Source organism: Micropterus salmoides, unplaced genomic scaffold (genome assembly GCF_014851395.1).
Source record: "Micropterus salmoides isolate LMB-PRFRI ecotype aquatic unplaced genomic scaffold, ASM1485139v1 Ms_hic_scaffold_2, whole genome shotgun sequence".
NCBI lineage: Eukaryota > Metazoa > Chordata > Actinopteri > Centrarchiformes > Centrarchidae > Micropterus > Micropterus salmoides.
The window spans coordinates 50,033,727-50,061,723 of NW_024041150.1; the positions used below are offsets into that span (position 1 = coordinate 50,033,727).

At 42.2% G+C, this 27,997-nt stretch overlaps 1 protein-coding gene across 1 annotated transcript; it reads left to right on the plus strand.

Annotated features, from left to right (window-relative positions):
• LOC119912026 (zinc finger protein 420-like) lies at positions 1–27,310 on the plus strand. The gene is made up of 3 exons (XM_038730999.1): positions 1–213; positions 13,045–13,742; positions 25,286–27,310. Exons 1-3 carry the CDS (start codon positions 118–120, stop codon positions 26,145–26,147), a joined length of 1,656 nt encoding a protein of 551 aa, XP_038586927.1. The 5' UTR covers positions 1–117; the 3' UTR covers positions 26,148–27,310.
• Positions 27,311–27,997: the final 687 nt, after the last annotated feature.

Here is a 27,997-nt window from a genome sequence, read left to right on the forward strand (position 1 = left end):
GGGTCATTATTTTGTTTTCTACAAGAACCTGGTTTTGTTTTCTGCAGAATCTCCCCTTCAACGCTCCGGTCCAGCAGGTGGCAGTAACGCACATCTAGTAAACTCGTGGTGGACAAGATGGCGGCGGCAGCAGCGTCGAGCAGCTCCGGACAGAAAGTGTCTGTTAAAAGCGAGCTGGACCCGGACCGGAGCAGCCAGGAGGTCAGCACCGGGGTGAGTTCACGGGATTCTGGACTGAACCGGACCCGGTGTAGGACCGAGCTAGAATGGCCGCGTTCAGCTCCGGTGTCGCGCTGAAAGTTGAGCGTCCCACGAAAACTGATCGCCGTCCGCGGGAGCGCGCGCTGCATGTTAAAGCTGTTTCTTTCGTTTTTGCGCGTGACAGTTGAAATGAGAATTGACGTGATTTGATTCATGGGCGTTGTGTTCAACAGATTAGGTCTCACCCGGTCATTTTAACTGGTAGAAATGACTTTAAAGAACCATTCGTTCAATAAGTGGAGGCTGCAAATCATCGCTGACTCCAGTGGCGGCTGGTGACAAATATTATAGGTGGGGCTGTGCCATATTCAGACCAAACGCGAATTTAATCCACGCAACGCTTTCCTTGCGGGGTTTTTTATCGCTGGACATCGCATCACACAACGCAATAACCCGAATATTTACCCAACTCACCATTACTACAGCTGTATGAACTCAAACAGTTTGCTGTGATTAAATAGCAATAAACGGATCAAACTGATGCCGAAATAACGACAACATGATGCAGATTTGTTAAACATATGAATTCAAGCTTTGTCAGGTCTGTCAGCAGGACAGCAGGACATCAACTTCTAAAATGTTTGTTTTCTGAATGGAGTTTGGTTCGATCAGGGCTGTGCTATGCTAACTTGGTCACTGTAAAGTACAACGACAGCTGGAATAAAGTTACAGACACATGTTTTCTGAACTCACCAAGTAGTTCAACCTCCTCGCTTTCTTTTCTCCCAGCAATGTCCAGTTTGGTCCGGTTTTTATGTAAATATGAAGTAGTGCCAAACGACGCTAACAACACTGGAACCGGATGTGCACGGAAACTAGCTGCTGAGAAGCTCGAGTGAAGATAAATCAACGTTGTAATCCCAAAAACTAAAGTAAAAAAAGCTAATTTAATAAAAGCAGTTAACTCCGAGCTCCTCCCGCGAGCAAACGGCGTAGCTGTCAGAACAGAATCCAGAATCCTACAGGTGTTTATTCGTCCAAACGCTGGACCGCTGCTCCCTGCTCCTCTAGCCCAAGGTTAGCAGCTCTCAGCCGGCCTGCAGATTTTCGATCGCCCGCTCTGCCTGGCTCCTTTTTTTTTTTTTTACTTCATTAATACAAAGTCCAATACAGTAACAAAAATGCTAAATATACAGACAATCAGTTACATTTTACATTGCCAGAAGCTCAAATTAACTCAGTTCTTCTATAATATTAAGACACTTTATTGGTTTTTATTTTTTAAGAGTTATATTGAGGTAGCAGGGTTTGGATCCAGTCCATTTTTATTTGTGGATATGGAATTTGGAGTTGCACAGTATAGTTTAATATTTTCTGGACCATATAGTACAAAATATAACATGCCATTAAATACAATAATCAGTATACTTTCTGTTAATAAAATGTTCCAAATCTTTCCAAAATACATTTGTATGTTCACGGTGGTAAAAAGGATGAAATATAGTTTCTCTTTCTAAACTGCAAAAATCACAGTTATAATCAATGTTAAGTTTAAATCTTTGCAACACTTCTTTGGCGGGTAAATACGATGCAAAATCTTAAAGTTGACTAAACCGTCGTCTGTATTGTTCTTGTTCGTTAATTCTTTCTTTCAGACCCGCCGTCTTTTGTTTTAGTTCTGCATTTTCTGTCCTTAACTTGTTGCTTTCTTTTTCATGCTTCATGACATCTTCGTGGATTGAGTTAAGAGCCTCAGACATACTCACGATCTCTGCAGAGTTTTTCTTGACCATATTCTCGAGCTGGTCTGCTCTCTCATTAATTTTTCCACAGAGGATGTTGATGTTGTTTCCTTGGACTTGAATTAATGTCGGGTTTTCTTCGTTAACATTAGTTACATAGGAATGAGTATCATCAATTCTTCTCCATTCCTCTGAGGTCAACATCCATGCCTTCTGTTATGGAGAGAGATTTTTGGGTGGACATCTTGCTGGCATGCTGACTTACTTCGGTAGTTGAAAGGGATAAAGTTCTGTGGCAATCCTGTGTCGTTTCTTGAAGCTTAGACGTCATACGCTGTGTATTTGTATTTCTCAAATTGCAGTCTTTTAGCAAACATTCCAAAACGTAACCATACATAACCGCAAAAAGTGTACGATTTATGTTTTCCAATGAAAAATATGTAATTTCACATCATATTGGGCCGTTATTTTCACCATATCTCTGAACAAATAGTTGGAAAAGATAATAAATAACCAACAGCCAAAGATCAGCCTGCTGGAGGAACTACAAGCTTTAGATCTGGAGAAAGTCATTTGGTTGGTTCTGTTGCTCCACAGTGATTTTACAGTGAGGGCACAGCATGTTTTGGGCATCACCCCTAAAACCCTGTTAATGTGATCAGAATCATTCTAGATACGACTGTTCATGTTTGTGTCTTCATTTTACAGCTTCTGACATTTATCTGTAGACATTAATATAAAAATAGGCAGCGTGAGAAACCTCCTTCCTTCTGAGGTGCATTTTATTTGCACATTAACATCCAAACAGAAACGTCTCCTCATCAGCTTAAAAGGACGAGTTTGCATCACTAATTAGCTTTACTGACCTCAGCTCCTCCAGTCACCTCCGTCCTTTCTTTTCCAACTGAAAACTGAAAAAGAATTGAAGCAGTCTGTACAGGACGGAGCTGCAGGCTGCACCAGTTTACTCTCAGTTTGTACCTGATGTTCTCAACATTGGACAAGTAGGCAGTAATAAAATCCAGCTTCCAGCTAAAGTTAAGTTACAGAGCAGCTCTGTAGCTGCTGTAGAAGCTGCTCAGTCTGAAGGGGAGATGTTGGCTAACTTAGCGCTAACCGGCTTCACTTTTCCAGCAGGTGGGAAACAACAGACTTTTCTTGGTCTTGAGAAGCCGACACGCTGTAACAGACACCGGACATTTACTGGCAGAATATTTTCCTCCGCTCGCGTTCAGCGTCACTTCCTGCCGCTCGGACAGTCACACACTCGCTGCGCACCTCCTGATTCAGAGTTACGCTGCTCTTATAACAGCATCTGTCATTTTAGTAGTGCTCCTGAATGCATAGGGTAAACAGTGAAGATGTGCAGCTTGCACTCTTAAATGTGCATTGAAAATTAGAGCTGATGAAACCTGTGCTCCAGGGACCAGATTCACGTAACATCTACGGCTCAATGCAGCTCCTGACTGGCTGAGTTAGATGGTGAGTAACTAAACATTAGAAAATCAGTTTATTCTCCCCACCTGCACAGGTGTCATTTACACTGGAGACGCCAGGGACATAATGGCCCCAGCACTTTTTGAAAGCATTTGTTAAAAATGTTCTGAAAAATAGCAACAAGAAATGTTAATGCAGTGCTATGAGCTTTCCTGTGGACTAAACTACAAAAACAGAACGAACGGCATCTTTATAAATTTACTTCAACCTCAATCAAACTGCAACAAAAAAGGCTGCAGCCAAAATATTTAGGAGATAAAAGAGCACAGACATCCTGAGTCCATGATAAACTCTGAAGTAGCTTTTGTTCTGGAAAGCTCAGGCAGGTTCTGTGGGCTTTAGGGGGGGGGGGGAGTCATAACGGTCATCAATGAGATTTGAGAATAAGGGACATTTAAATAAATAATAGTACAATGTTAATTCCATATTCTCCTGTTAACCGATGTAAACATGAAGCAGATGGTCTACTCCGCAGTTGCAGACGATTTGGCGAAAGAAGAAAGTAAAACAGGCGTTTTATAAAGTCAGCAAACAAACATCTTCTGATTCACCGTTTTAATCTGGATGGGAGGCGAAAACGTAGCAAAAGGTCTCTGTTTTGTAACGAAAAATTAGAAAAGAGTCAGCGGATTGAGCGGCGCCGCTCTTTGCATCAGGAAATTCAGACTGAAGGATCAGTCTCTCTGAGTGTCAAGACATCTAAACTCTGGTAGCCGGCGGCGTGTGAGTGAGATGAGCACAGCTGCGACAGTTTCACGTGATCGCTCCCGCTTGTTGCTGCTCAACTCTCATTGGAAATAATTAACTGGGAGCATCAGTGCTTCCTGTCTGAAAAGGACTTTGGTGCTAGCTAGCTTTGAAAACCGCTCAGACCACGTAGTGAAACCATTTTTTAAAAATTGTCTGGCGAGTATATATTGCATCATCTGATCGGCTTTTCTTATCGGCCTTTTTAGCGACCACCGTTCAAACTAGTTAAAGCCATTATCGGCCGATTATGATTGGTGACCCCTTAATTTTCATCCATGAATATTTCTTTGAATAGCACTAAAATATCTTCTAGTCTTGTTCTCATGACCCCAATATTCTGGATTTGTCACGTCCTGTAGGCTCTGAGCCGTGTCTCTGTCCCCACCACTGTTCAACACAAGCGTGTGGATGTTTCTTTAACTCATCAGCGGCCTCGTTCAGTGAGCGGACTGTTTGTGTAAATGTTTAAACGCAAGTGGAAGTCATTTGGTTTCCTCTCTTTTCAAACGGGGGAATCCAAATTAGTACCTGGGTCGTCCCGTCTGTGTGGCCCCCCCAAGCCAGTGAGGGATGCCGCTTCCTGCAGATCGGTTATAAAGGGGCGGAGCTCCGGGGGTCCCCCTTTCCTGCACAGGTGCACAGTCGTTGCGTGAAAGTGTTACCCACCAAACCGCTTCAGCTTCACCAAAAGGAACGTCGGTGTCACGCTGAGTTAAATATCGTTTTGTAGCTTCTCTGTCAGAGTTTGCCTCCTTTTCTTCCTGCAGTCAGGATGGATTAATATTAATGAGGGGCGTTTCACTGACCATTTATAGGCAACTATGGGCGTTTGAAGGGTCGGACATGACGCCCCCAGCTGATACACCATCATGGTTTGATGTGGATAATGTTGACATCAAAATTAAGTTAAATGTAGGGGAATCATAGGCGTGACGAAGCCTGTCACACACATTTCAACTGTAAAGGTGCTTTCAGACTAAAAGTAAAGCGAGCGTTCGGGGCTGTGACACTTAACCCCTCGTTGCTCCAGAGGCATTCGAGATCTGACATATACAGCAATTGTAAGTCGCTGTGGATAAAAGCTAAATAAATAAATGTAATCTAAATGAACTCGCTTCAGAAAACAAACATTTTAGAAGTTGTTGTCCTGCTGACCGACCTGACAAAGCATGAATTCATATGTTTAACAAATCTGCATCATGCTGTAGTTATTTCGGCATCAGTTTGATCAATCGTGATCGGGATAAGCGGTACCACGAAGCTGGTTATCAACTCGGTACATCAACCCATGGTTTCCCAATCCAGCTGGGAGCGCGTTCACATAAAAGAGGCGGGGTTTGCAGCAGGCGACCAATCACAGACATGGACAAGTCCAATGTCAGCAGAGCGTCATATTTTACAAACGAAGAGCAAACTGTAACACTACAGAAATATGACATGGTCTAAGTAACACAGCAGCAGCTGACACATGCAGGGAGACAGAAAAGACACAAAAGATCACTGTTTTATTTTGCGGCTGTCACACAGTTGCCACACTTCACACTTCATGGTCTTCACCATCAGTCCTCATAATAACGCAGAGCGAGCAGAAGAAAACCGAGATTTAAAATGTTTTGTTTACATGTCAAACCTCCATCTCAGCTCCATGCTCAGTAACCACGCCCACACTGGGATCTCACATGTGCTCCTAAAAACAGAAAGGCCTATGAGCGAACCAGAAAAATGACTATAACCCCCCACCCTGCTGCTTATCGTTCAAAACGTAGTCGGACTCGCAACCAGAGCACAGAGAGAAATGCCGGCGGTGTTGATGCAGAATTTTGCCTGCCTGCTGAGAATCGCATACACCCCCACAGACTCCTTTTAAACGCTATAATATCCTTCGTGGGGTGATTCAAAGTTTATATTTTATGAACCTTTTAGAGTTGTTAATATTTTACTACACTTAGCAGAAGCAGCATTCATTGAGATTCAGCAAAATATGTGGTGATAACCACTTCTCATCAGTGTGCACAGCCAAGTGTCTGAAAAGGTCCTGGATGCAGAATTCTGCAGAACAGATGATGTAGGCTACCTGGTGAGATTTGTATCCACCTTTTTTTTCTCAGCATAACTGGGCATTACCACCCGTGAGGTGCGTGCAGTTTTCTCTGCAGGCATGCAGAATTCGTCAAAAGACCAGCCGCTCTGTGACAGAGAGGCGTCGTCGGCAGCTGAATCAGACAGAAGAAAACGGGGAGAAGATTAAGAAGGTTTGGATTTGGCTCGCTAGTCATTTAACATTAACTGTATTGGTGCCTTTTGTTGTTCAAAATGTTCTAATTTTCATAAAGCCGATGTGCTTGTTTGTCACTTTTAGTCAACTGGCTAATCACAGCCTGGATGGGGCGGAACATTAAAACAAGTTTGACCTGTTACAGCAAACTTTCCAATGTTGGACGATATCATTATTGACAAGTTATTACTTAGCATTAACAAGTTAACAAAACCAATACAGAGCCACAATGTTTAATATTCAACCAGTGGTAAAATAGTACACTAAAATATGCAATTATAACCTGTGTGTGTGTGTGTGTATATGTATGTATATATGTGTATATATATATATATATATATATATATTCCTATATTAACGTTATACTAACCGTATACTATTAGCCGAATAGCTTTTTATTTAATGTTATAACATTATACTAATACACTCATTTAAACTCGGTCCTCCTCCCATTACTAGTAAACAGTGAGACCAATGACGGGTTCAATTCAATTTTATTTATATAGCGCCAAATCACAACAACAGTTATCTCACAGCGCTTTTCATAAAAGAGCAGGTCTAGACCGTACTCTATGATGTTATTTACAGAAGCCCAACAGTTCCCACCAAGAGCAGCACTAGGAGACAGAGGCAAGGAAAAACTTCCTTTAAGAGGCAGAAACCTCGAGCAGAACAATGGCTCAGGGTGGGCGGCCATCTGCCTCCACCGGTTGGGGTGAAAGAGAGAGAGAGAGGGAGAAAGAGAGGGATGTAAGGAGAGAGAGAGGGGAGGGAGGCAGCCTACACAATATACACACAGAGGTACAGACAGTAAAGGTGATTTTGCTATAGACTAAATGAAAAATGGTACAGATATTTATAGTAGTGTTAATGATAACAATCGTAATGTTAATGATTATAATAACAATAGGACTAATAACAATAGTTGTTGCAGCAGAGGGTGTCGAGCAGGAACACGGGGGCAGCAGGTGACCCGCAGCCAAAGATCCAGACTCCACAGCTCCAGAGCCAGAAAACCTGCAGGAAGTGACAGGAGGAGAGAGGAGAGGGACGAGAAAGCACAAGACTACCAGAAAGGGGAGAAGTTGAGTTAGTAACATGCAATAATGGGATGAGGTTGCATACAGAGGGAGAGAAAGTAGAGGAGAGTGGAGCTCAGTGCATCCCCCGGCAGTCTAGGCCTCTAGGAGCATAACTAAGGGATGGTTCTCTTTTCCTGGTTCCTGTCAGAACATGTGCTGCAGCATTCTGGATCAGCTGAAGAGTCTTAACGGACTTTTTCGAGCAGCCTGATAATAAGGAATTGCAGTAATCCAGCCTAGAAGTAACAAATGCATGGACTAGTTTTTCGGCATCATTTTTAGACAGGATGTTCCTGATTTTCGCAATATTACGTAGGTGAAAAAAGGCGGTCCTTGAAATTTGCTTAATGTGAGACTTAAACGACATGTCCTGATCAAAGATAACTCCAAGATTCCTCACAGTGGTGCTGGAGGCCAGGGCGATGCCATCCAGGGAAACTATATCTTTAGATAATGCGTCACGGAGGTGCTTAGGTCCCAGAACAATAACTTCAGTTTTATCTGAGTTTAACATTAGAAAATTACAGGACATCCAGGTTTTAACATCCTGAAGGCACATTTGAAGTTTAGCTAACTGATGAGTTTCATCTGGTTTGATCAATAGATATAACTGAGTATCATCTGCATAACAATGAAAGCTTATGGAATATTTCCTGATAATATTGCCTAAAGGAAGCATAAATAAAGTGAAGAGGATTGGTCCGAGGACAGATCCTTGAGGAACTCCATGACTAACATTGGCATGCATGGAGGACTCATCGTAAACATGTACAAACTGAAATTGATCTGATAAATAGGACTTAAACCAGCTTAGAGCGGTTCCTTTAAAGCCAATGAAATGTTCCAGTCTCTGCAATAGGATCTGATGGTCAATGGTATCAAATGCAGCACTAAGATCTAATAAAACCAGTACAGAGACAAGTCCTTTGTCTGATGCAATAAGGAGGTCATTAGTCATTTTCACCAGTGCTGTCTCTGTGCTATGATGAGCTCTAAATCCTGACTGAAAATCCTCAAATAAACTATTGCTCTGTAGAAAGTCACACAGCTGTTTAGCAACTGCTTTCTCCAGAACCTTAGAGAGAAATGGAAGGTTAGATATAGGTCTATAGTTGGCTAAAACATCCGGATCAAGTTTGGGCTTTTTCAGAAGAGGTTTAATTACAGCTACTTTAAAGTACTGTGGTACATAGCCTGTTGATACAGATAGATTGATCATATCTAGTATAGAAGTGCTGACTAAGGGTAAAACATCTTTAAGCAACCTAGTCGGGATGGGGTCTAAGAGGCAGGTTGATGGTTTAGATGAAGAAATTATTGAAGTTAGTTGGTAAATATTGAGGGAAGCAAAACAGTCTAAACATGTATCTGGTTCTACAGCTGTTTCTAAGGTTCCTGAGTTAAGAGATAAGTTGGTGCCAGTTGAGGGCAGGTCTTGGTGAATTTTGTCTCTAATAGCTAGAATTTTATCATTAAAGAAGCTCATGAAGTCGTAACTACTGAGAGCTATGGGAATACTTGGCTCAATAGAGCTGTGACTCTCTGTCAGCCTGGCTAGAGTGCTGAAAAGAAACCTGGGGTTGTTCCTATTTTCCTCTATTAATGACGAGTAGTACGCTGCTCTGGCATTACGGAGGGCCTTTCTACAAGTTTTAAGACTATCTTGCCAATTCCTCTCAAGTTTACGCGATATTTGCTTTAATTTGCGAGTTTCAGTATTATACCATGGAGCTAACCGTCTTTGTTTTAGTATTTTCTTTTTTAGAGGGGCTACAGAGTCGAGTGTCATTCGCAGCGAGCCTGCAGCACTATCAACAAGATGATCGATTTGGGAGGGACTGAAACTAGCATAGGAGTCCTCCGTTACTTTGTGACTTGATAATGAATTTGGAGCTGATGGAATCGCATCCTTAAATTTAGCTACAGCACTATCAGACAGACATCTTGTATAGAAATTTTTGCCCAATGGCGTGTAGTTCAGCAATACAAACTCAAGTTATCAAACAGTGGTCGGACAAAGAGGGATTCTGTGGGAAAACCACTAAATGTTCAATTTCAATACCATACACCAAAACAAGGTCGAGGGTGTGGTTAAAACAGTGAGTCGGTTCATGAACACTCTGAGAGAAGCCGATGGAATCTAACAGAGAGATAAACGCAGTACTGAAGCTGTCATTCTCAACATCCACATGAATATTAAAATCCCCTACAATAATAACTTTGTCCGTTTAAGGACTAAAGTTGACAAAAACTCTGCAAATTCAGATAAGAAATCAGAATACGGGCCAGGTGCTCGGTACACTATAACAAAAAGAATTAGTTGCAGTGATTTCCAACTTGGGTGCGAAAGACTAAGAACAAGACTTTCAAATGAGTTATAATTTAGTTTAGGTTTAGAGCTGATTAGTAGGGTAGCGTCGAAGATAGCTGCCACTCCACCTCTTCGGCCTGTGCCTCGAGGAATGTGAGTATTAATATGACTAGGATTGGTGGATTCATTTAGGCTAACATATTCTCCATCACCCAGCCAGGTTTCAGTAAGACCAAATAAATCAATATCATAATCTGATATTAGTTCATTTACTAGTACACCTTTAGAAGAGAGAGATCTGATGTTTAAGAGTCCATATTTAACTCTCCTATTCGTTTGCACTATTGCTCTTGTGGTTTTAATTTTTATGAGGTTTTTATGCACAGCTCCTCTTCTGTTTACCTTTTTAAATAATTTCCATGGTCGGGGGGCAGACACCGTCACTATAGGATTTTCACTAAGTAACTCCTGAAATGGAGGAGCAGAGAAGTGTGTTAGACTGCGACTCTGCGTAGGGTTTTGGGTGGGTAACTCCTGAAATGGAGGAGCAGAGAAGTGTGTTAGACTGCGACTCTGCCTCCTGGTCTCAACTCTGGGTTGTCATGGATTTGGTCCACTAACAAACTTGGCCAGATTTCTAGAAATGAGAGCTGCTCCTTCCCAAGTGGGATGGATGCCGTCTGTCCGGATCAGACCAGGTCTTCCCCAGAAAGTCTGCCAATGATCTACAAAGCCCACATCGTTTGCTGGACACCACCTTGACAACCAGCGGCGGAATGACGACTATACATGTCATCACTGGTCAGATTTGGCAGGGGTCCTTAGAAAACTACGGTGTCCGACATTGTTTTTGCATATGTACACACCGACTCAACATTAATCTTAGTGACCTCCGATTGGCGTAACCGGGAGTCATTACCGCAGACGTGAATAACAGTCTTACTGTATTTACGTTTATCCTTAGCCAGCAGTTTCAAATAAGACTCAGTGTCGTCCGCTCTGGCCCCAGGGATGCACTTAACTATGGCCGCTGGCTTCGCTAACTTCACGTTTCTCAAAATGGAGCTGCCAATGATCAGAGTTGGTTTCTCAGCGGGTGTGTCGCTGAGTGGGGAAAATCTGTTAGAAACGTGAACAGGTTGATGATGCCCCGTGGACTTCGAATGCTTATGACTATTCCTCCTTCGGACAGTCACCCAGCCCCCCCCCCCCCCCTTCCTGGCTACACAGGAGACGCCGGGGGACGGCTACCAGAGGCTAACTCAGGCCGTTACGCACCGACAACCGGGGACTGGCTAGCTACAGTAGCTAAAGACTGATCTACCAAGGTGCGGAGCCGGACTTCGAAATCACTGAGCCTCGCCTCCATGTCTATAAATAAACTACACTTATTACACGTACCATTACCGCTAAAGGAGGCAGAGGAGTAACTGAACATCTGACACACCGAGCAGGAGAGAGAGAGGGATAAGCCATCGCTAGCTGCTAAGCTAAAGTCGCTAACGGCTAAGCTAAAGTACTGTAGCGTCAGCTACCAAAACTTTAGAACAACTATAAGATTGAACAGCAGTCACTAAAAGATGGAAAGAACTGTGAGTGCTTAGGCAAAATTACTGTAAAGAATAAGTGTTTAGCGGACAGTTGGCTGCTGTAATCTAACAAATGTAACTGTTATTTAGCGAGAGCAGCAGAACACGGTACCAACATACAAGCACCGGAAACAGAAATGAGTCGACATGCTTATCGCAGTACATCAGCCAGGTGACCACCAGTCAGTGCTGCACTTGCTTACAGTTACGGGCGTAGTTATAGTTATGTAAGCTACAATGATGTCTGCTCACTTCGCTCTCTATTGGCTGCTTCGGCACAATAGTCAGTGTAGATAGGCTATGACTCATGACTTGCAACCAATCAGCTAGTACTGTGGGCGCGACATTGCTCGAGCCCACAGAGTGGTTTTAAAATGACCGATGCAGATTTTTGGAAAAAAGGCTGAATATTGGCCACGATAATCAGCCAGGTTGATTTTTGTTATGACTCATTCCCTACGTGAAGTGAGCACTACATCGGTTTTCTGCTGAGAATCATGCCCTCAGATTTAGAGGTGCTAATCCTCATACCAGACTCTTAACACAAGGTCACGGTGCGATGATGCCATCAGGACCACATCATATGCAAAAAGCATAAATTCCCAGCCGCAACAAACCGCAACCCCTCCCCACCCTGACTACGCCTCGATATCCTGTCCGTGAATATCACAAGATTGGTGACAAAGTGCAGCCCTGGCGCAGGCCAACCCCCACTTGGAACAAGTCTGACTTAGTGCCAATAATCTGTACACAGCTCTGGCTTTGGACACACAGGGTTGGTTAGCCTCTAACAGGGACCCACACAATATCCCACGGGAGACCCGGTCATGTGCCTTCTCCAGATCCACAAAACACATGTAGACTGGATGGGCATCCCTCTAGGATCCTTGTGAGAGTGAAGAGCTGGTCTGTTGTTCCACGACCAGGACGGAATCCGCATTGTTCCTCAGTCGAACCCTCCTCTCCAGCACTTTACAGTAGACTTTACCAGGGAGGATGACGAATGTGATACCCCTGTAATTGGCACACACTCTCCCCTTTTTGAGCAGGGGAACCACCACCACAGTTTGCCACTCATTAGGGACTGTCCTGATCAATAATCAGTAAATCAATATTTGACTCACAGACTCGAAGGCGCGGTCTTGTAGCTGCAACTTGTGTGAGGGGGAATCCCTGCTAACAACTGATGCAGCGACACTCCGACGCACGTAATGCCAGTCGACGTATTTACGCAATCGATTATGTCGATGAATCCCTCCCCAGCCCTATATTGTACACAGCTTGGCGTACCACATAGACTTATGAGCATCCTTGAGGGTCTTCAAGAAGGCCGAATGCTCAGAACTGCTGTTTGTTTGCACATACAACAGTCGCAGCGACCCTTAGCCGGGGACTTGTGACTTCCTCCGGGCAGGGTAGTTCCTCCTTTTCCTCATTTTATCATGGGGTATTTTTGTTTAACTTTGTTCAAGTTAGAAAATACACGTATCAAAATGTCACCAATAATCGCAATATGACTTTTTCTCCAAATCGTGCAGCCCTAGTCTAGACCTCTCGCTCACCGTCTTTCTCTCTGTATGTCTGTCTTCTGTTATAGAAACGGAGAGGAGGAGATGGACTCAAACCTCACCGCTGTCAGCACTGTGACAAATCCTTCACAACATCTGGAAATTTAAAGATTCATCAGAGAGTTCACGCTGGAGAGAAACCGTACTGGTGTGACCAGTGTGGGAAATCTTTCAATAGAGCAGGTGACCTAAGAAAGCACCAACGTGTTCACACTGGAGAGAAACCGTACAGCTGTGACCAGTGTGGGAAAACTTTCTCTCAGTCAAGTAACCTACAAATTCACAGACGTGGTCACACTGGAGAGAGACCGAACTGGTGTGAACAGTGTGGAAAAGCTTTCACTTCATTGGGTAACCTACATAATCACAGACGCATTCACACCGGGGAGAAGCCATACTGGTGTGAAGAATGTGGGAAAACCTTTGCTCATGTTAGTAACCTTAAAGGACACCTACGTTTTCACACTGGTGTGAAACCTCACGGGTGTGAACAGTGTGGGAAAACCTTTACTACCCCAAGTGATCTCACAGTGCACAGACGTGTTCACACGGGAGAGAAACCGTTCTGGTGTGAACTGTGTGGGAAAACTTTCACTCAGTCGGGTAACCTACAAGTTCATCGACGTGTTCACACTGGAGATAAACCTTACTGGTGTGAACACTGTGGGAAAACTTTCACTCGGAGTGAATATCTTAAAGCCCACCAGCGCAGTCACACTGCTTCGTTGTGAACATTGCTCTGAGCTACGCCCCATGGCATTTTAAATTAGCCTAGCAACTAGCGTACTTTTCCTCTACTCATAGCTTAAGGATGTACGTAGCACAGGGCTCGACAATAACGGTGGCCCCTTGCCCGGGGCCAACGTCGGGACAGTTTAACTAGCAACGAGCAGGCCAGTGCAAAAACATTAGTATTTAAAACAAAAACAGTAGAAACTCATGTACCGTTGTCCAATCCAGAGTTGTAGTGACGTGACGAGTGGTTGTCAAATGTTAATTCTCTAATCTTAATCATGCGGCAGCCTCTGGGTCTGAAAGTGAAACCGTGCAGATGGCACTGAAACCTGCATTCTGTCTGACAGCCAGCAGGGGGCAAGTCCGCTGGTTGCAGAAAGAAGTCCGGTACCATTAGAAATAATGTTGCTACTTGATTTATTCCCTCAGTAAACACTTTCCTGATGAGTTTCTGGTTTCAGTCGCTAGTTTCAAGTCTTCTTCAACACAGCATGATGTTCATTTAGTAAATGATGGTTCTATGTAGGGGTAAATGGATGATAATGCAGCGAATGTTTTTGGGCAGGACTACCTTGTGATTGACAGGTCGCTACCATGGCTACCCTCAGTGTAGCTGTTCATCATAGCAACTGCCGCGACATAATGTTCAATGTGACCCACAAACAGCTGTCTCTTGATTTAGACAGATAAGCGGTATGAAAAGCTTCCTCTGCTGTTGTTGCTGCAACGGTCTGTGTGACGGCGGGAGCAGAGGGCTCTGTGAGTGGGCGGCTGGGCGGCCTCGCCAGTTCCTCCCGTTGGTTGGCGCAGGCTTCCCCCACAGCCACTTGCGGAGCTCCTCAACTCCAACACGTTTAAACACTGTGCATTTCAAGCTAACTTCTTATGCTGCATAAAATATCCTAGGGCAGGGCCGGCCATGGTAATGTTGGCGCCCTAGGCGAGATTTTAAATCCCCTCCCCCATGCCCAAGCCTAAAAAGTCTACCTCAGGGGTTGGGGCCATTGCTGCCCTCTCCAAAAGGCTTGTTTTATCACCCAAACTCACAATTTTAGCATGTATAGATGAAAAGGCAAGTCCATAATCATGGTCAATAATGAACTGTGTGATCGGCATATTTGTCAACCTCAACATCATAGCCTAAATTGGGAGACCAAGCTTAGAGTATATATGCCCCTCCTTAAACTGTGAGTCAAACCAGAGACTGTTTTCTTGCAGTATGTGGTAGATTTCTTGAAATGCAAGAGCATTGGTTTAGTTTCAATGGTGGAGATGACTCAAATGAAGAGCCAGGTGGTTCTCCCCCAGAAAATCTTAAGCATTGAGGACTTCATTTCCTGCATTCTAGTGAAATTGAATTTCTGCCTTTCTGCCTCAATTTATGGTAGAAATGTCTTCAATTATGTAAAGGGGAACACAATATTTAGGCAGCAGGTGACAATTCAAAATATAAAAAATGGCTTTCAGACATTCTGTAGCTATTGCTTTTAAATAACCTATATTTCTCCTGTAGATCAACTTTTATAATTTAATAAAATCCCCGCTGAGTCAGCACACATCCAAGCAGGATTCAGTCTTCCCTCCTCTTTTGTGTCTTTTGCATGGGGATGTGCATGTGGCACCTTTTCACCTCAAATAAGGTAATTTTAATTAAAGTTCCTGGATCCAGTGTTTTAGCAGGTTTTCTGCACATTCAGATTCTCTCCCACATCTGTGTTCTCTGACATGTCGAAAAAAAAAGACGTAATATTAAGAGACAAACATCATAATTTGATGGGAACTCATAACATCTTTTAAGTCTCTACTCTCCTGTGCATTAGGCCTAGTTATTGCTCCGCTGTAATTATCCCCTTTAGACCGTTTGACCGAGTGCACAGACTGCATGTTGCATGTGAAACCGGAACCAAATAGAAAACACTCACCACAGACCCAGGTGAAGTTCTGGCAGCCTTAGTCAGTGTGAGCACATCCAGAGCTGTACAGCCTGGATCAGTCTTAACACACTGTATAAGGACACAGTTAGTGCGCAGAGGTCCATTCAAATCAGCAGTAGATTTTTTTTGTAAAAAGTTTCCATTCAGGCGTATTACAGAGACAGACTGTTTTAAAGGAGAGGTGGTAATGAGAGCACTGCAATGTCAGGCTGACTGTGCAGAAATGGAAAATTGTTTGCATGGCTCACAAGTCAGGTAGGACGCCCCCAGACCACAGTTGTTCTTAAGTGGTGACAAAAATGTGTGCTTATGCTCTGGTCTAAGCCCTTTCTGACCTGACACAGCCAATATTAAAGGGATAACCAAGGGACGCTGTGTTTTTTTTTTAACAGCAACACTTTAAAAAAAAAAAGAGAAATAAACCGTTAAATGTTGTCATTTCCATCTGAGTTCAGTTATCCTATATTTTATGTTACCTCTCTCCACAACGAGCTGGGCTGTAACACTCCTAAGCTTTTTCAATGCTGCTGGTTAAGTTTACACGGTGCCGTGGGTACGAGTCATTCTAGCCTAATTGACAGGTCGCGAGGTAGCCCGCCTTGAATCATCCCTTGCTTTCTGTCTATTCACCTCTAAGTTCGGCAATAGTTTACTAAATGAACATAATTTTGTGTTGAAGACTGAAACTAGCAACTGACACCATAAACCCATCAGGAAAGTGTTTGCTGAGGTAATCAAAGAGGTAAGAATGGCCTCATTTTACGATTATTTTATATGAAACCAGACTTTTTTCTGCAATCAGAGGAGTCACCCCCTGCTGGCCGTATAAGTTACTTCTGCATTCGCCTCAGTCTGTCATTGTTGTCCATTTTAGCCAAAATCTGATTTAGTCCAAATTTATCAAAACACAGACAAAAAAAAAAATGTTGTTGTTGTTGTAATTATGGAGGCCTAGTGTTGTTAAAAAATGTGTCGGAAAAAAACAAACATCTTCTTCTTAGGTTAGAAAACAAAGGGTTAAGATAAAAAAAGTAATTCAATTCTATTTATGTAGCTCCAATCCAGTTATCTCATTACCCTTTTCATACAGAGCAGTGCTAGACCGTACTCTTTGTGATATTATTTACAGAGACCCAAGAATCAAGTGTGAGTGCAGGCAGAGATCTGATGAAGGAAAAAAAAAAACTATAATTAACACACAGTTTGTGAACAACAACAACAACGAACCTTGTTTTAAACTAACAACTGTTCATTTCATGGTTGCTGCTCTGCAACCAACTGTCGTTTGTAAGGTTTTTAAATGAATGTTGAATTGAGAGGTCGATGCTTTTTAACTTTCAGCTAAAACCAAATATTTCTTCTTCGACTGGCAGTGTGTTTTTTAGCGTGTTACATTTTGCTGGACGGGTTTATTATTTTTCATCTGCTTGTAGCACTAATCAGCTCTCACCACAGATCTCCACACTGATGCTTTGGAACAATGGTTAGAATATTTCCTCCTTTTCTCCTCGCTCTTCAGCTCTGAATGACTGAAATAACAGAATGAAAACAACAGATATGTGGAGCTCAGCTCTCCTGAAGGAGCCGAGATGAAGAGGGAACAACAAGAGGAAGAAGAGAGAAGTCTTTTGGCTGAAGAAGAGGAAGCAGACAGACTGAGAGAGTATTTAGGATTCATTTCTGATTTGGATTCCACACACATGGAATCATTTTCATTTGCTGAATCATCATGAAGACGTTCAGAGCCTCTGCTGCTGCTGTTATTCCCTTTTACACTTCTGGAGGAATATTAATATTAGAATTTACACTTTTACTGTCCATCTCTCTCCTCCAATTGTTAAATTCATGATTCCTTATTTTACAATAGTCTACGTTGTGTTCATGTCTGGGCCCCTAGACCGGGCCTAACAGTGTTGAAGAACAAACATCACATGACACACCTGTCTTTCTACAACACTTCCTCGCTGACATCAGCTTGTTGTGTGGAGACATTTGTCTGTCCAGCTTCATGCTGTGTGTTTAGGAAGTGTTATTGAAAGGTGCTAACTGTGATCTGAGCTACAAGCTTATTCGTTAGAGTACTCAAAATCTTTACTCAAGAAAAAGTACAATTAGTCTTCTCTATCTACTATATATTTAAATATGTATTTCATCTGCTGTGCATCAGGTTATTTCTAGGGCATGGTATTTGCTTTGCTGGTTGATTATCTTTACCTATTTCTGTTTAATAAAATTATTTTCCTTTTTAAGTCTCCATGAAGGTTTTGATAAGATCACTTTAAAATATCAGCTTGCTGTCTAGACACTATTGTTGCCGGTCTCTTTTATTATGGACATGTAGCCAACCAAACCACTTCCTTTGCAGTTGCAGAGGCAGCCAGTTTTTAATTCTTAATGATTCTGCCTTCCTGTAAATTCAACATTAAATGTAACACATGAAGTTATTTCTGTCTTTGTTGTACAAAAAGCTTCAGCAGGATATTTTCATGAGCCTCTGATGTGATAATAACAAGCGCTTCATTAAAACTCTGCTCTGTGTGAAGCACACTCCCTCATACACATCAAATATGATCAGCTGGTTTCAGGAAACCAACTAACTAAACTTCATCTTCTGCCTGAAATCAAGGAGCCGTGTTTCTAAACGGCCTTAGCGACAGTAACTAAGGGGCGGGGCGAGACACCGTGACATCGCGAGAACACTCCGCGGGATCCCGCAGCGCTCCTGTATCTCAGCCTGAAGAGCTCCGAGACCAGAATCCAGACTCAGTCCAGGACAACACGGTCCACCAGTCACAGCGGAGACCTGCAGGACGATGGAGAACCAGAACCCGGACCGCAGGAGCCAAACAGCAGCCTCGTGCTCTGATAGCGCCGATGTTCAGGTCAGTGTTCATGACTTCATCACGAGACTAAAGACACGAGGAAGAGTCTCGAGGGTCCGTGTATCATCCGTTCATTCTGTTGTTAGAGATCAGAGCCTGAAAACCCGCTCCAGGGTTTGTGTTGACGTGGTTTGATTTCCAAAGTGTCTCCGTGGTTCCTGTTTTCATCTTCAAGATGGCGTTTCTCTTTTCTTTGTTCTGTGGGTTTTCCCGCGCGGCGCATGCGCGGTGCGGCCCGTGTTGTGTCGGGAGCGCGCAGAACAAACAATGATGGTGAAAATGAAGCAGAGTCATTATATTTGCTCGTGTGTTGGTGAGTTTCTCTCAGTGACAAACAGTCTGCCTGCATTATTGTTCTCTGAATGATCGTCGTGCAGGTTTCAGCTCTAAATAGTATCTGTGGAGACTCTTTGTAGAGATCAGAGTCAGTCTGGAGTTTAGTTTTCCTCTTCTGATGTTAGCGTTCACTGTCTGTCAGGGCCGTCACTAGGATTGAAGGACAGGGGGGCTTAGCCCCCAGGCTATGCGTAACTTGCACTTGTTTCTTTGTTACTGTATTAGAACCACACTTATGTCACCAACCAGTAAATTATCAAAGATGTTAACAAATAACAAATAAGTAAAACACACTGTGTTCTTCCATTTCTCGTCTGTTGAACAAAAGTTACTGTAATGGTAATGTTGGGGGTCAGATTTGGCACTGGTACCACAGGTAGCTTCTCTCAATGACCAGGAGCTGCTGACTCTGGTTAATTAATGTTAACATTACTGTAGCTAGCTAGCCTAGCAAAAAGTTCAGATAGCGTAACTGTAATTCAGTGCTGCAACACAGACTACATGATTCCTTTAAAAGCATCATGTAAACAAATGATGAACATTCACTTAAAAGTGCCCTTTTAGTCCCAGCTTTGTTTACCTCGTTGTGTCGCGGCAGTGCAGCAGGCATAACGCTTTAGCTTTTAGACACAACGCCGCTGTGACTTAAATGCTCCCCAGCTGCTCGTGTAAATGTGTGATAAAGTAATAGCGTATGTAATTCCTCTCTCTATTAGATAAGTTGCAGGTCCAAAGAAGTTACTGCACTGTAGATTGGTTCAGTCAGAGTGTGATTTTGCGCTGTAGCTTGGCTTGCATATCAACACGCTGTTGATTAGGATCCTATTTAAAGTGGCTACTGTCTGAATTGCTGATGGTGGCAGGATTAAAAGATTTGGAGTAATGATTACTATATGTATGGATACATGTAGTATGTCTGATTGCTTTTATTATATTTTCCTGTGTGTGGGTATATGCTAGCCTAGCCATCTAGGCAATATCTACATATTTATTTAATTTATTACAGCAAATAAATGGAGAATATAGCAATTATAATACATTTCATGAAATGATTTAGTTTAGGCTTTGGCTACCTGCCAACAAATGTCTGATGTTAGAAGAAAACAAAGTGTGACCCAGTGGTCACTCTGTATGCAGCATTAGTGACTTGAATTTGATTCTGGAGGCCCCGGGGAGCCAGTGGAGGTCACTGAGTAATGGAGTGACATGAGTCCTTTTGGGCTGATCAAAAACCAGACGTGCTGCTGCGTTCTGAACCATTTGTAAGGGTTTCACCGTACAAGCTGGAAGACCTGCTAGGAGGGCATTGCAATAGTCGATGCGAGAGATAACCATGGCCTGTACCAGAAGCTGGGTGGCGTACTGAGTGAGGTAGGGCCTGATTTTCCTTATGTTGTATAGAGAAAAGCGGCACGACCGAGCGACAGCAGCAACATGGTCTGAAAAGGACAGCTGGTCATCAGTCATGACACCCAAGTTTCTCACCACCTTGGTTGGAGTGATGGTTGCGGAGTCAATTTGTAGTATGGTGGATAGATTGCTTGGCTGGCCCCAGTGATACAAAACACACAGTTCAACCACCAATTAATGTCCTTATCCCAGTTCAAACCTCCTAGGAGTCCATCTTTTTGTGTCCCAGTAAGCAAACAGAAAATACTCCGTTTTAATAGACAAGCTTAGTAATTCCCCGACGACACCGGGTTCCTCCTCCTCCTGGTGGCTGTGTGTGTGACGCTGGCGGCGATCGCTACAATACGCTTACCTTACTACACGTGTCTGTTGTGCATTTGTCGGGGCCGTTGTACAACAAGAAGGCAAGGTGTGCAGCGTAACGTGCAGACGAAGCATCAACTTGGTCAGACTGCTTTAGTCTCAGGTGTCATGTGACCAGAGTGTAATCGCAGCCTTTGCTATTAGAAAATCTCGTTTTATTACATCGCACATGCCTTTAATCGTTCAGCCCTACTCCCTGGCTACTTCCACTCCACTTGCGCGTTCATGCAGAGGGTCCGCCACATCGAGCGCCATCTGCAACTAATGAGGGCTGGTGGCTTGTTAAACCCTCAAATGCTGAGTGAGCCCCTATGCTGGCTTGTTGAAGGTGTCGGTCTCCTCTTCTTCAAAACCAGCTGATCACAGCAGGTAATAAAGCTCGACGTGATGCTGCAGCTGATCTGCAGCTCTTGTTGCTGGAAATGTTTTAACCTTCCAAACTGTCGCCATTTTATTTTTGTGCTGCAGTTATTTTTAAGAACAGTTTGGGATTAAATGTGTAACAAACTTCATCGCCTGTCTCTTCATTATACTCCCACACAAGAAACTGCTTTAATGGTCAAACACAGCCTGTAGTTTTTCATTATATTCCAGTCAAATCTGATGGTTTTTTATAAATGTTGCTCGTGGATAGTGGTTACAAATAATGATTCCTGTGCATCGCTGTGTACCGCGTGCAGGCCTACAGCCTACGACAGCTGGTTCATTTGCCTTCGTAGGTCTTTAGACCGTGGTGGAAACACACACAACACAGGGCTGAACGAACCTTTTAGTTCCTTGAAAAGAGATCTGGGGACTTAAAAGTCCCGGGTACTGTTGGTCGAAAAGCGCCTCTAGATACACAGGGGGATCATGTAACAAGCAACAAAGGCATTAAAGAAAAACAGTTAAGTCTTTATACATTTTAACTGTTACTGTTAGACTATATAATGCCTCAATGTTTGATTTATTTAGAAATGTTGTATTTGGGAATGTAATATAGGCTTTTCTTTACAATGAATAGCAATCTTTTCATAATAAGAGTATAAGAATATAATATTTGTTTTTCGTAAATATCTATGACGTAAGTCACGTTCTTAAAGAAATATTTGACACGAACACAAAATGAATGACAAATGCTTTCAGTTTCGTTATTGCAAAAAACAAACTTTCCCTCAACATCAGCCCTGAATCTTAACACAACGGTTGTTTATTTAATACACATATTATAGCAGCGAGTGCAGCGGTAACGTCAGATCCCGTTTACGCTGGGGGGAGAGTTCGTCCGAAAGCTGTCTGCTGTATTTAAACCCTACGTGGGTTGCGGAGCTCGATTTGGCTGTGAGGGTGACTACGACCAGAGTTCACTCTGTGTCAAGTGGCGAGGGTCTAGTTTCAGAAAGGCCCTCTGACATTTGGTTTTCACTGACAACATTATGTGGATTATTTTAAGCCAGTAAATACAAATTATATTTGTAGTATTCAATAGTATTCAGTGTTTCAGGCAAGAAAATTTTACATTTCACATTATTATTTTCACCATATCTCTGAACAAATAGTTGGAAAAGCTGGAGCAGATAATAAATAACCAACAGCCAAAGATCAGCCTGCTGGAGGAACTCCAAGCTTTAGATCTGGAGAAAGTCATTTGGTTGGTTCTGTTGCTCCACAGTGATTTTAGTGAGGACACAACATGTTTTGGGCATCAACCCTAAAACCCTGTTAATATGACCTCAGAATCATTCTAGATACGACTGTTGGTGTCTGCTCAGCATGTTGAGATGCCGCACCTGTGAGGTGGATGGATTATCTTGGCAAAGGAGAAGTGCTCACTAACACAGATTGTTTCCTTATTCTGATGAAAATTTCAGCAGTCATCACATTCTGTCTTCCAACTCTGAACATATTGACGCTTGGTCAAGGCCCTTTGGCGTCACTTTTTAACGCCCTGGGTAACCTCTTTAAATGACTGTAGCACCGTCTCACCATTATGATATTGCTTATTTTTAATTCAGTTTTAAACTCCTGGACTTTAATAGCTCCTGTGCTTCAGCAGATTGTCTGCTTAAGGTCAAAGCTTTTGTGCGCATTCAGAATCTCTCCCACAGAATCATAATCTGAGCTTTTTACCTGACAAGAATTCTTGTCACAGTTTAATGTTGCGGCGCAAGATCTCGTCACACCCCCACTGAGGTGTGAAGGTTAAAATCTGCAACTGTAAAGGTAACTCTGACTGGCATGATATAATAATCAACAAGTTGTGACGCTATTATGCAGCTGCGCCATTATTGTGCATGAGACGCCTACTGGTGGTGGAAAGCGCTGTCCCCTCGCAAAATATTACGGTAGTCGACCAATCTGTTAATGGTTTATTCGATTAGTTGACTAGTCACAATCATTTGTTACCAAGTAACCCAGGGGTGTCAAACTCATTTTCACCACCGGCCACATAAGCATTATGGTTACCCTCAAAGGGCCAGTTGGAACTGTAAGACTGTATAAACATACTTTACTGCATAAACTCTTCCTTAACACACGACCGGCAGCTATCGCTTTATCTCCTTGAAACACAAACGTGTTGACTTTCCCATGAAATGGCTTCCTTCTGCATCATTTTTTATTGGACATTTTGGGATCGTTTGTATACATTTCTCATCTCCACTTGTCGTTAAAAAAACGCGTGTGTGGAAAGACCGCAATCTAGTGGCGGGATGCTATCAATTTACAGGTCACAAAATTGCCATGCATTGTGGCCATTGTGTTCATGAACACTTTAAAGCAGCATAAACTTGTATTTTAGGACAATCATGAATCTTTTAAGCTTTCGTGGGCCACATAAAATGACGGGCCTTGAGTTTGACACATGTGCCCTAATTAAACTTATTAAATGTCTTTCAAGTGAATTAGATCTTGTGATGGCGCAGTGTATAAGACACATGCCTTTGGTGTGAGAGACCCTGGTTTGAATCCACTGTGAGACACCACTGTGTCCCTGAGCAAGACCCTTGTTGCTCCAGAGATGTGTGACCTCTGACATGTACAGCAGCTGTAAGTGGCTTTGGATAAAAGTTTCAGCTAAATGAATAAATGTAAGTGAATTAACACACAGCCTAACTAACCATTAAGTGGTTTAAGTAAGGTTTACTCTTCAGAATGAACACCGGTATCGATGCCATGGAAAAATAGGGAGGACAAAACAGCGTAGGCTACTCCCTAGAAGTCACTGAGTTACTATTGCACTAGGTGTTTGCTAACACAACATCAACCCTGAGACCTCACACCAAGAAGACCAAAGACAATACTGCATAAATACACCTGCATGTAGGGCAAACCTGTAGAAAGGGTTTATTTAATCATCTCTATCCTCAGTCTCAGTTTTATACAAGCACAGCTAACGTTAGCTTGGCAATTAGCCAAATGTTAAAAACAAGCTAAATAGAAAGCTGTCTGTCTGGAGCATAGACTGCTCTGTAGTCTTAAAAAGTCAGTTGCTGGCTGAGACAAACCAGCCGCTCCTCCTTCTACCTGGTAACGTTACCTGCAGGCACTGAATAACAGCAGAGAGGAGGGAAGGTCTCGTACAGACTGAACTTCTTTTTCTTTCTTAGTTTATACAGTGACTTTGGTGTTGTAAACATTAATGTTGCTGCTCTAGAAACTGTATTTAAAATATTCAGTTCTAATCCTATAATTAAAAAAGAACCGGGCAGCTAATATGCACACTTCAACAAATGTTTATTTATGACAAGTTATATATCATCTCAATATATAACAATGTCATCGCACATTGAATATTTTCCTCATAACTTGGGTCTGGACCCAAATGTTAAACCATTACTGAATGAATGGTTTATTTCTGTTTACAAAATACAAAGAATGACAATTTGTGTGAATATGCATTTTACAGAAATCTTACATATGGTTACACCAATCCATTCACTGAAAATAACGTGCAACATTTACAACCGCAAAAGGACAGGCTGAAGACCAAGGCTTATATTTGCCTATCCTATGCACTAAAATACAGAATACCAGCAAAAAGAAGGAAAGAAAGGAAACAAAATTAAATAAATCTAAACTTTAAGCTTTAATTATTTTGCTTTTTAAGTCCATTCCACAATTTAACTCCCAAAACTGAAACACATCTGTATTTATTAGTTTTCACTTTACATGTTTCAAATATACACAATCCGCTTATGTTATGCTTTCCTTTTCTTAATTTAAAACGTTTTTGAATACAAACAGGAAGCTCGAAAAAGTACTTCGAATGGTTTTGAATACACAATGTCTACGAATTTCAATGTGCACACTTCTATAAATGGTTAGTAGATTCACAGAAACATATTTTATTTATTATTCTAATAGGTCTTTTTTTGTAGTTTAATTATAGGGTCTATTTGTTTTATATGCATTTCCCCACACCTCAACATAATGACAAATGTATTATAAGTGATCCCTTCTTTTGTAAATAACATCTATAGATTTAGATAATATCCATTTGAGATATTCTTCCAACAAAGTTTATGATCTGTAATCACTAAAATCAATGTTTCAAATACTGTCATTCATGCTTTTAGATGGCTCACTCCACCATGACATCTCACTTACTGTTTCTTTCTTTTGATATAGAGAAAGAGAGGAGGAGATGGACTCAAACGTCATCGCTGTCAGCACTGTGACAAATCCTTCACAACATCTGGATATTTGAAGATTCATCAGAGAGTTCACACTGGAGAGAAACCGTACTGGTGTGACCAATGTGGGAAAACTTGTATTACATCAAGTGCCCTAAAAATCCACCAACGTGTTCACACTGGAGAGAAACCGTACTGGTGTGAACAGTGTGGAAAAGCTTTCACTAATTCAGTTCACCTAGAAATCCACCAACGGGTTCACACTGGAGAGAAACCTCATTGGTGTGAACAGTGTGGAAAAACTTTTGCGCAATCAAGTAACCTTGAACAGCACCAACGTATTCACACTGGAGAGAAACCTCACTGGTGTGAACAGTGTGGAAAAACTTTTGCTCATTCAGCTCACCTAAAAGTTCACCAACGTATTCACACTGGAGAGAAACCGTACTGGTGTGAACTGTGTGGAAAAACTTTTGCGCATTCAGCTCTCCTAAAATCCCACAAACGTGTTCACACTGGAGAGAAACCGTACGGGTGTGAACAGTGTGGGAAAACCTTCACTCGATCAGATAACCTAAAGCAGCACCAACGTGTTCACACTGGAGAGAAACCTCACTGGTGTGAACAGTGTGGAAAAACTTTTGCTCATTCAGCTCAACTAAAAATGCACAAACGTGTTCACACTGGAGAGAAACCGTACAGGTGTGAGCAGTGTGGGAAAACCTTCACTCGACCAGGTCAACTAAAAATTCACCAACATGTTCACACTGGAAAGAAACCGTATGGGTGTGAACAGTGTGGGAAATCTTATACCAGCAGAAGAAACCTTAGAGAACACAAATGCACTCACAAAACATGAGTGTGACAGTCTTTCCAGAGCCGAGCTAGCTGTTTCTCCTGCCCTGAATACACCCACCTGTTATCATGTGACTGTGCTGGATTAACGCCATGTGTTGACAGCTGAGAAAGATTATTTGGAAAGAGCTGGAAAGCGTCAGTCCGGAGGTTGTATCAGCCAATAGCAAGTGCTTTTCAAGCGGCCTTTTATTGTGGCCAGTATAAGGCACACCTGTGCAATCCCCATGCTGTCTGATCAGCATCTTGATATGCGACACCTGTGAGGTGGATGGATTATCTGGGCAAAGGAAAAGTGCTCACTAACACAGATTTGTGAACAATATTTCAGAGAAATAGCCCTGTGTTTTTGCCTCCGTTCATCATAAGCTGAACTCAGTGTTGCATTTATAATATTGTTCAGTGTAAATATATTGTCGCCGACCCAGTCCTGTTCTGCCTCCTTCCTGAGAAAATGTTGAATAATCCACCTGATTGTGACAATGACAACATTGATGATTTCGACCAAACTGCTTAAATTAAATATGTTTTTATCCCCAGCTTTCTCACTACTCAAGAATGTCTCTGTTCTACAAAACAGCTAAAGCTCATTTCTTCTGTCTACTAATGATATGTCTGCTTAAACAGTAAGATGAGAGCATTCATTGATGAACTGACAGTTTGTTATAAACTTAATGTGACCATGGCCAAAAGTGGAGCTGTAACAGAAACAAATAGATTTTACCTGTATGTACTTTTAATAATCCTCTATATGTCATTACCTTATGTTCTTTGCTCTGAAAACATTTCTTCCCTCGATGGTTTGGCAGCAGGAGCACATTTAGCTCAGATCTGGGGCCAGTCGCAAGTCCAACAACATGATTAAATTATAAAAGGAAAGGCTGCCAAACGCTGAGAATGTAAAAGTCTCCAAGTCAATGAGCAGGACTGTTCAGAAGTTTCAAGAAACGTTTTGTTGCAGTTATTGCTGACATACTCAGTATTGACTGCCTGTTTTTAGTAATGTAATGATGTTTTTGGACTTTCTTTTGAGGACCTTGTAAAATGTTCATGATAGAGAGAAAGAGGGAGCGAGCGAGGAGGTGCTGCTCGAATTTATGCTCCTCAATACAGTTCCTTTAATCAAAAATAATTTTAAATATGCCTAGTAAAAATATTGAAAATCAATATGTGGCAGTCAGCATTGATAATTATCCAACTTACTAGTTAATTATGGGAAACACTTTCACTGCCAGCTTTCTGTAAGTTTCACGTTGCTGCTTCAGCAGACGCTTCAATAAATCAGATCTAGGACTGCTCAATACAATAGACGACATCTTCGACTGTGACACAATAATGGCAGTAGCTACTTACAACTGTGGACAGAACGCCTCTCTCCCTCATTCTCCATTCTTCCTTTAGTTTTTGGCTAAGAGCAGACATAAACAACAAAGTCCGGCAGCGTTACTTGTCTTAGTAACTAGTAATAATATTACTGTTTTGGTAAAGTAATTAGTTACACTACCAGTTCCTGGGAAAAGTAATATTACAGTAACGTGTTATTGCCCGACACTGCTGACGGATGAAAAACAGCCCTCTGGCTAAATCTGGCATACTTACTGAAATGTTTCAGCTTAAATGAAAAATCCTTCTCTATCTTTGACGAATGAACAGACAAGAAAAAAACAGAAACTGGAGGTAAGAGACTAAAGAGGTGATCAACATCTGAAGGACTCTGTATGCTTCAAACAAACTAGATCATGCAAATCTGTTTATACCTGCTGTAAATGGCAACACTGGAAGACAGGGCAAAAATCACTCAGTCCAAATGTTTAAAAGGCCTGAACCAGGTCCACTGGAGGCCTCTGGGTTTAA